Source organism: Lontra canadensis, unplaced genomic scaffold (assembly GCF_010015895.1).
Source record: "Lontra canadensis isolate GAN:19392208 unplaced genomic scaffold, GSC_riverotter_1.0 scaffold2, whole genome shotgun sequence".
Taxonomy (NCBI): Eukaryota; Metazoa; Chordata; class Mammalia; order Carnivora; family Mustelidae; genus Lontra; species Lontra canadensis.
The window spans coordinates 41,254,865-41,264,310 of record NW_022630996.1 but is presented as its reverse complement, the minus strand read 5'-3'; the positions used below and the strand labels follow the sequence as shown (position 1 = coordinate 41,264,310).

Below are 9,446 nucleotides of genomic sequence, written 5' to 3'. Positions count from 1 at the left end.
AGGAGGTGAGAAGCAGTGGGAGCCCAGGCCTCACCCCGTTTAGGCTGCTATCACTCCCTCTCCGCTTTTATGGGGTTTCCCAGGCCTCTGCCGGCGGCGGACTTCACTCTCTCTGCAAATTTACCTTCCTTCTGGAACAGTGTCATCCGGAATAACCGTCATGATACAGTGATAACCACGCTGTTAAAATAGCCCTCCCCCCATTAAAAAAAAGGCTAAACAGAAATAGTGTTTAATTCAGTGCCCCCCTCCCCCCCACCCCGCCGCCCGTTTTCTTCTTGTAAAAAATCCGACCTCTCTTCATCCGATGTTGACGAAACGATGCTTTTGGAAGAAGTGATATTTCGTTAAACATTTTTGTTTTTCCCCCTGTGCCAGAGGGCGCAATAAGCCCCCAGAGACGGGGGCGGGGGGATTGAGGCGGCTTTGAAAGGGCGGAGGCAGAAGCGGGGAGAGGGATGGGGCGGAGGGGGCGTCCCTGAAGCTTCAGATCCGAAGCCTAGAGGAGGCAGCCCCCCTCCCGGAGAGGCTGAGCCCCCGCTGGAGTCTCCTTCCTCCCTGAGACTGCAGGGGAGGCCCGGCTTGGGTGGGCCGGACCCAGGAAGGAGACGCAAGTGGTACCTCTTGATCTCTCAATCCTACTGGCTTTCATCTGGCAGGGAAAACCCAGAGGAAAAGAGGATCAAACGCCGAGCACTCCCATTGAATGCAAAGCTGGGGGCGGGGCGGGGAGCCGGGAGTCCCACGGCGGACCTGGCCCCAAGGAGGTGAGCGCAGCGGGGGCGGCTGTGAGAAGGCGGCAGGCTCGCGGGGGGCGCAGAGGGTGGGGGAGACCCAGGCTCGGTGCCGGAAGGGCCCAAGTGAGGCCGCTAGAACACAGGCGCAGCGGCCTCGACTTTGACAGGAAGGGGAGAGCAAGCAAGGTGCTCCCTCAGGCTCTGGCTGCTGGCTGGGAAGGACAAGGCGTGACAGCGTCGTAGGACAACTCTGCAACGCAGCAAAAGGCTCTAGGATTTGATCCCCTCCACTCTCAGTCGCTCCTGTCTCCTTTACAATAGTCCTAGGAGTTTTGAACTAGCTATGCTCAGCAGATGGTGGCTTTGGGAGTCCCAGGGAGTGGAGATGTTTCTGCCCAAGTTTACCTTCCGGATCCTCCTGTCCCCTCACCCCCACCCCAGGCGAGGTTAATGAGTGCCTTCTGATTGAACAGGGGAAGTGGACAGCTGGAGTGAGAAGAGAACTTTTGTCTTGCTTGAACCCCTTTCTTGGTCCACCACCCCGGAAGCCCACAGATGGGAAAACTGAGGCAGGGGAAGGAGGGAGAAGAGTAGGGAAAGAGAAAGGAGGAGAACAGAGGAAGAGATAGAAGAAGATAAAAAAAAAAAAAAGATGGTGATACACTTTCCTTTAGAATCTCAGAAATTGTGGCTCTGGAGGGGCGGAGTGCCAGGGCAGCCCTGGCCCCTGGGAACTAGAAGCTCCCAGGAGGGGCAGAGTAAGGCGAGTTTTAGGGGTAGCACAGCAGAGAAGGGGCCTGTCTTCTGCCTTTAGCAAAGTGGAGAGAGACCTTGCTGCCCCACTTGGCCCCAACACACTTGTTCAGAGTTGGGAAGGGGTCCGTTTTCTAATGGGTTCTATTGTATCTTTCCTGGAAGAAGACCTGAGAAGGAGCGTGGGGCTGCTCCCAAAGACATCTGGCACTACGGACTCCCCCAGCCTTGTCTTGGAGGCTCCCCTTCTGTCCTCAGAGATTTTTGGGCGCTCCTAGTCACGAGCTATTTCAGGGCATTTTTGGTGACTTCTCTCTCTTTACCGCCAGAACCCCTGAAGCCTGTGGGCAGGATCTGGGGGAGAGCCGTGTGAGCCAAAGCTCTGCCAGCCCCAGTGCCCTGTGCTGGAGCACTCTCAGCTGCTGCGCCCAGTCTCCGGGTGGGAACAGCACCTTTCCCCAGCTAGGAGCCTCTAGTCCTGCCTCGTAGGGGCTGCATTTCTCAGTCTCTCTTCACTCGCAAAACCTGTTTCCAGAGGAATTCGTTGCCTCTGAACGAATACCTTAAAATACGGGCAAGAGAAAGGAAAAAAGGCCACTCTTAGAACCTCTCCCCACCCTACATACCTGAAGTGCAGGCGAGGCCCAGGCAAATGGGAAAACGATTTCTTCTACGAATAGCCACCTGGAGGTCAAGCCGAGCTGTGGAGAGCTTAAGGCCACCTAGATGGGGAAATGGGGATAAGAAAAAAAAAAAAAATCAACAAACATTTGGAGTCAGCCGCCAAGACAGGTCCTTAAAGAAAAAATATTAAGACATTTATCTCCTGCCCCTTGGGGAAGAAAAATCGCCAAGTTCTCTTGGTTTCCAGGAGGAAGGAGACATCTGGGGATAGAGGGTAGGAAGAAGATCCCCCAGGCTCAAGCTCTCCAGACAACTGGGGGGTGGGAGGAGGGAATATGTTTTTCAGTAGCTTGTAAAAAGACTTTGGAGCCCCTAGGATGTTAGCTCTCCAGGACAGGCAGTTGTAATAATGACGAGAGAAGAGAGGCTTGTGAGTCGACCTTCACACTTTTAAAATGCAGTTATGGATTCTCTCATCAGTGTTAGATCAAGGCACCAAGTTAAGAAAACAAAAGCCAAAACAACAATAAAAAAAAAAAATCCCACAGTCAGAAGCTTATTCAATTACCGAGTCCCGCAGCTCCTGCGGAACTCGCCGCGCGCTTTAAGCTCTCTTTTTCTTTTTGCGGAATTCCTTTTGCATGCCCTCTGCCTGGGTGTCTCCCTGTCTCAGTGTGTGTGCCTCTCTGTCTGTTTTCACACTCTCCTCCCCATTCGAGCGAGGCCCACACCTGGCGCATCACTGCCGAGCCATTAGCTGCGGGTCTCCTTTCATCTTCGCTGTGGCAGACGTTTCTATTTATCCACTTGCGCTCGCCGAGTGGCGTCACCAGCGGTACTGTAATGACGATTGCAGCAGGAGGATGACAGCTTAGAAAGAAGAGGGCAATGGGGCTTCCTCCCAGAGGCGGTACGGCACAGAGGAGCGCTCGCATCACAAGGTGACCCCAGCTCCCCACCGCCACCACCGCCGTCACCGTCGACATCGCGCTCCGGCCGCTCCGCGCCCGCCCAGTCGCCCGGTCTCTCTTTCTCCCTCCCGCAGCCAAGATCTGTCGGACCGCTGGGGACCCGGGGAGACGGGGGCTAGGAGTCATTTGGGGCTTCCTCCCTCCCCCCTCCGGCGAACCCCGGGATGGAGAGCCGAAAGGACATGGTTATGTTTCTGGACGCGGGTCAGCTTGGTACTCTGGTTGGCAAGAGAGTCTCCAATTTGTCCGAAGCCGTGGGCAGCCCGCTGCCTGAGCCGCCGGAGAAGATGGTGACCCGTGGTTGCCTGAGCCCGCGCGCCGGCCCTCCCGCCGCCCGGGAGCGCGGCGGGGGAGGCCTCGAGGAGGAGCCGGTCGACGGACTAGCAAGCAGTGCCGCGGGGCCGGGCGCCGAGCCGCGGGCAGCCGGGGCTGCGGTGCTCGGCCCCGGACCTCCGGCCCCTTCCGCCGACAGCCTCTCGGGTCAGGGGCAACCTAGCAGCTCGGACACCGAGTCGGATTTCTATGAAGAAATCGAGGTGAGCTGCACCCCGGACTGCGCCACGGGGAACGCCGAGTACCAGCACAGCAAAGGTAGCCAACGCGCCCCTTCTCTCCCCGGGCCTCCCACCGCGCCCACCTTGCACTTCGGCTCTGGAGGGGAGGAAGACCCTCCTTTTCCCCAGGGCAGGGTGGCTGGGGGGACCCACCTGAGAAACTCTCCCCTGATATCTGAGCCCTGGAGGGGGTCTCCTTCTGTGCTCTGGCATTGGCGGGACCAGGGTGACAGCTGTGCTTTGCGGGAGGAGGGAGACGCAAGCCCTGGGCTTGAGGGGGATTCAAAGTGCACCCCAACCCCCCAGAGTTTTGTGGCACTGCTTCAGCTGCTCCGAGAAGACACCTTCCCCAGAGTGGGCGAGATCAAACGCAGGTCGGGGCAGTTTGTGGCTGGAGGGGTGTAAGGCGCAACCAGGCGCGGAAGCCCGGAGTCCATAAAGGACCGTAAAATCCCGGCGGACTCCGGCTGCCTGGGTGCTGCAGCCCTCCGACCAGTTTGCACGTCGGTCAGAGGTCCAAATTACCTTGTCACTTCCCGGGCTCGGTGGCGCCAGGTCGGAAATGGTCCCAATGATCTAATTGCCTTTGGTCTCCGGTTGCATTTGAAAAGGCAGAGCTCTGGCCCTCCCCCCCTTCCCCTTTCCTCGCTAGTCCCACTTCTCCACCCAAAGGAAAAGGAGCTGCAGGGGGGCAGGAGCCCCACCCTTCCTTGAGTTAGACCCAAAAGGAGGGGTGCTGTCACACTATTTTAACTGTAGAACCCCTTCCCGACGGGGGGCTAGTTTGTGGGGGAGGTGGCCAGGCAGGGAAGTCTCCCAGAGAGAGCTGGAAAGCTAGTAGGAGGGAAAGCCTACCAGCAGACACTCTTTCCCAAAGCTGTGGGGGTAGATGGGAAGACCCTGGTATGGAAGAAAAACCACTCCCTCACCTTGTCAGCCAACACCTGGCTGTGCACCCACATCCACTCATTACCCTCTTGTCCATTCAACCCAGATTCCCTAATCTCAAATATACCAAGGTAATATGATATTCATGCACACATTCCTATGCCGTCCCTACAACACATGCAACCTAGTACACATTCCCACACCTGCACTGGCAGCTTGGCACACACAAAAGCAAGGACTCAGTCTGTGTGCAGCATCCTACAATCCACTAAGACCCCCAGCTCACTACACTCCAGCACAAAGGTGCATCTCAACTTGCCTGTGAGATGGCATATCCTTGTCCATCCTGCCAAGGGTGGGCAGAAAGCTCAGAGGGGCTGCATCCGGTCTATGGCTCAGGGCAGGTGGCTCCGGATGGCTGAGGTTTCTGTACCCAACAGGCCTTAAGACAGAGGTCTCCCAAATAGCAGCCCAGCCTACGTACGGGGCTGCTTTGTGCTCATCTGACTGATGAGCCTCTATCCCTCTCTTCCTGTGTTCTCAAAGTCCCTTGTGCCCCCGTGGAGGCAGAAACTGAGGCTACGGAGAGGAGGAGGGGGCCCTTTCTACCCCACACTCCACACACACCCTGGGCCTACAGCCCCACATCAGCAATGTTTTGTGTGTCTGTTGTGTGTTCTGTGTATGCATGTGTTCTGGGCTCCCTATGCAGGGCCCAGCTCAGAGGCACTGGCCAGCAGTCCCAACAGCGGCAGCGAGGCCCCCAAGAGCAACAGCAGCGGCAGCTCACAGGGCACCCTGGCCTGCAGCGCCAGTGACCAGATGCGACGCTACCGGACCGCCTTCACCCGGGAGCAGATTGCCCGGCTGGAGAAGGAGTTCTACAGGGAGAACTATGTGTCCAGGCCGCGGAGATGCGAGCTGGCCGCCGCCCTAAACCTGCCGGAAACCACCATCAAGGTATGAGCTCTGGCGACAGGGAGAAAGGGTGCGCCCACTCAGCAGGAATACCGACTGTCCAGTCCCTAAGTCCTGAGCCAAGAATCAGGGTCTGGGGTCTCCCTGCCCACGTGGTTACTAGGCTGGGGGTGTCCAGGCCCGGTGCAGGCCCCAGGTGTGTGCGGATTTGCCTTCCCGATAGTCCCTAGGCAGGAACTGCTGGCGTGCGGTTGACTCTGTCCCTTTTCTAGCCAAATAAACAGTGGGAATAGGGTGCCTTTACCGAGAGAGAGGGAGAGAGAGAGAGAGACTGGAAGAGGAGGTGTTTCTGGGGAACCGCTGCCTGCCGCCTCAGACCCGCCTGGTCCTTAGTCTATCCCACTATGTGCGCGCCCACGCCGGGCTCTGGCACCCCAGGGTCCTGGCCGCGTGGCAGAGGGAAGGAGGGACACAGATTGAAGCCACTCCCTGAACCTCCCATAAGGGATTCCAGGAGGTGGTGGTGGTGGCGGGGGGATCTGCACCCCCACCCAGTGGGTCTCTGCCGCCGGCTCTTCCCTGCGCGCCCGGCATCGTCCCCTGCATTTGGGCAGGACTTCTGGGCTCTGCGCCCCCGGCCGCATGCAGCCGCCGAACCCGCTCCTCTCCCCCCAGGTGTGGTTCCAGAACCGGCGCATGAAGGACAAACGGCAGCGGCTGGCCATGACGTGGCCGCACCCGGCCGACCCCGCCTTCTACACGTACATGATGAGCCACGCGGCGGCCGCGGGCGGCCTGCCCTACCCCTTCCCGTCGCACCTGCCCCTGCCCTACTACTCGCCGGTGGGCTTGGGCGCCGCGTCCGCCGCATCCGCCGCCGCCTCGCCCTTCAGCGGCCCGCTGCGCCCGCTCGATACCTTCCGCGTGCTCTCGCAGCCCTACCCGCGGCCCGAACTGCTGTGCGCCTTCCGCCACCCGCCGCTCTACCCCGGCCCGGCTCACGGACTGGGCACGGCGGCCGGCGGCCCCTGCTCCTGCCTCGCCTGCCACAGCGGCCCGGCCAACGGGCTCGCGCCCCGCGCCGCCGCCACCTCGGACTTCACCTGTGCCTCCACCTCCCGCTCGGACTCCTTCCTCACCTTCGCGCCCTCGGTGCTCAGCAAGGCCTCCTCCGTCGCGCTGGACCAGAGGGAGGAGGTGCCCCTCACCAGATAAGGGGCCGCCCGCGGGCTGCGGGCTACAGAACGCTCGTGGGGGGACCCCCGCGGGGACTCAGCCAGCGCCCCTCCCCGCCCCCAGGGCACCGAGGGGGAAAGAAGTGGGCTGAAAAGGACCAGAGGGGCTCAGCCTCGAGGATCGGGACGCCCGGGAAGCGGCCGTGGCTTGGCCGGCGAGTTTGGGGATCAGGAGTGGGGATGGGGACGCGGGGGCTGAGAGACCTTCCTCTGGGGCGGCCCCTCTTTGCCGTTTTTCACCGGACCCATTACCCCTGACTGGGGTCGGGTCCGCGGCTCCAAAGCCAAACAAATTGAGTAGCAACAGCAACTGATATCCAGCCCCTCAGTACCTCCTCCCACCCGCCACCTCACCCTGCCTCAACCGGGACCCCCCACCCCCATCCCCAAGGCCAAGTCCAAGCACTGGAAAGGAAATTGCTGTCTCTCTGAAAAATGCTGTGTATGCAGAGCAGATAGAGATTAATCTTTGCCAGCTTTTCCAAGGCATGGCAAGGGGCTCCTGGATGGCAATGCACCAGCCATCTAAGGGGAGAGAGTAAGAGAGGTGATTTACTGTGCCGGAGGATCCTGGCCCTCCCTTGGAACCTTGGGGCTCTCTTGCCTTCCTGGAACCTCAGTTACACATTTTCTGGTTTTGGTCTACCAGCACCTGATCTCTACTCTCTCCTAGCTTCCTGATATCTCTCAGCTTGCAACTCCGCCTCTACTACTTCCATCCCACCCCCACTTTTTGTTTAACATGGGCAGAGAGACTGCAGAAGCCTCAGGGCCTCTTGGAAGCTCCTACCAAGTCTCTCTTCTCCCTGGGCCCAATACACACCCTGATTAGCAAGTGATGTGTGTGAGGAGGTTTTTTGAATGTTGAATATATAATAATGATCACCATGCGATGGGCCGATGGGCCGCAGAGCCCAGAGTTGAACTGTTAACAAGGCGCCCAGGGAAGAGCTTAGGGAGCGGGGACCTCGTCTCCCTCCCTCAGTATCTGCCAGCAAATTAGAGGCTATTTCAAGCTTTTGCCTGTTCACCTTCTCTTCATCAAGAGCTTTCTGGCTTTCCCTTTGCAGTTGGCATTTTACATCCTTCTTCGTCTCATTTTTCTCCCAAGCATCCACTGGGGCTTGGCTTTCAGATACTAGTGGAGCCTTTGGCCCTTTCTGGGGACCTTGTCTTTCCCCTTCACCGGGGTTTGCTTGGGAGCCACTCCCAAACTCTCACACTCATTCTTGCAGCCAGTTTTTGAGGGATAGGAGAACGTGTACCCCCCCATAACAAGCTTCACCCTGATTGGGGGGGACTGGTTCTTCCTGTAGGGAATGAATTTGGTTTAGTTTTCCTTTGAAGCCTGAAGAATTTGCTGTTACAATTTGTTAACCATACTGCAATAAAAGCTGGATATAATTCTCCCTTCAACATTTTAATGTCTCGGGAAGCAGGCAGTGCACTGACACTTTTTGAATTGCTAGTTCAGCCACCATCCTGAGCTTGGGTAGAGAACCAAAAGATGGAGCCACAGATGGTCTCCCAAACTTATGCTGGGCATTAGCTGGCTCCAAACGGAGATTGCACAAAAGGGGAGAAGGCAGGCTCCGAACTGCCCTGAGGTGCATGTTTTCTTAATTCTGTGCACACCAGGGGCCTTCTCGGGCAAACTGACCCACCTGGGGCTCAACCCTGCAATTGTTTCTTCTCCAGTTGCCCCAAGCCTTTGAGGAAAGGGGACCCTGGACTGTGATCCTGCTTCCACCTCAACCCCAGGTGGAGGGGAACGAGGCAGCAGGGGCGGAGCTCCAAAACTATAGGGAGCTGGGATTGTGGGTCCAGCAGAGTCTGCACCTTAGGGTTTAGGGAGGGGAGGGAGGAGAATTCCTGGGTTGGGATGGTGGGGGGGGGGTCTGAATCATCCTCCATCTGAAAGTCCTCTCCAAGAATGGAATTCTGGCGTCATCAGAGCAAGGGGACAAATGGTGCTCAAACAGCCATCTCATCCTCATCTTCTGTCCCCAAAGGAGAGCCACTGTGGCTGCCTCTGAGTCCGGAACAGGCAAGGGAGAGATGGGTGCAATGCCCAGCTGGGAGCCCGGAATTGCATGGGCTTCAATGGTCTTCTGTCACTATATATCAGTGGGCAGATGGGGAATCCTTAATTAGCTTCCATCTCTCTTCGGGGTCCAGAGAAACTCTCCTGCACACGGTGGCCCCTGCCCTTCTAAGAAAAGCCTGGAGCTGAGGTTTCCAGCACCTTCCCACTCCTGCATCCCATCCTCCCTCCCTCCCCAGCTTTTCATAGCTACCTCTGCAGCCGGGAAGCTCCCAGTGCCAAACCCAGGCAAATTTCGTGGTTACTTCGTGGCAGGCTGAGATTGCTTGCGACAGGTAAATGGGCTGCGGGTTGCCGTAATGCCAGGCGTATTTTCAGTTAATAGGGAGGGAAAATGAGGTGTCTGCAGCGATATTGGAAAGTACAAGATCGATGATCCGGCCTCGTGTCCAATCAGCAGCCTTTAATTGACTGTATTTTCTGGGTAATTGAGCCTCTCTTCCTCCAAATTGAAGTGGAAGATATAACAATACATCTTGCCAGGAGGAATTACTCATTACTTCATAATGAAATTTCCCTTTTGCCAAGGTTTGCGGTTTGGTGCTGGGCACCACTTCTCACTTTCCCTTTTCCACCCCTGCACCTAAAAACAGGTTTTTCCCACCTGCACCCAGCAACCTCACCTGGCCTAATACCTACATTTTGGCAGAAGTGGGGGAGGG

At 57.7% G+C, this 9,446-nt stretch overlaps 1 protein-coding gene across 1 annotated transcript; it reads left to right on the top strand.

Annotated features, from left to right (window-relative positions):
* Positions 1 to 3,249: 3,249 nt before the first annotated feature.
* Positions 3,250 to 6,660, top strand: EVX1 (even-skipped homeobox 1). Its single transcript, XM_032865679.1, has 3 exons — positions 3,250 to 3,676; positions 5,240 to 5,487; positions 6,121 to 6,660. The coding sequence occupies exons 1-3, from the start codon at positions 3,250 to 3,252 to the stop codon at positions 6,658 to 6,660; spliced, it is 1,215 nt and encodes a 404-aa protein (XP_032721570.1).
* The last annotated feature ends 2,786 nt before the right edge of the window (positions 6,661 to 9,446 follow it).

Excerpts from the sequence above, each read along its gene's own strand:
- EVX1 (XM_032865679.1), top strand. The coding sequence starts at position 3,250 with ATGGAGAGCCGAAAGGACATGGTTATGTTTCTGGACGCGGGTCAGCTT. Across the intron at positions 3,677-5,239 it reads CGAGTACCAGCACAGCAAAG|GGCCCAGCTCAGAGGCACTG; the intron begins GTAGCCAACGCG and ends CTCCCTATGCAG. Across the intron at positions 5,488-6,120 it reads TGCCGGAAACCACCATCAAG|GTGTGGTTCCAGAACCGGCG; the intron begins GTATGAGCTCTG and ends CTCTCCCCCCAG.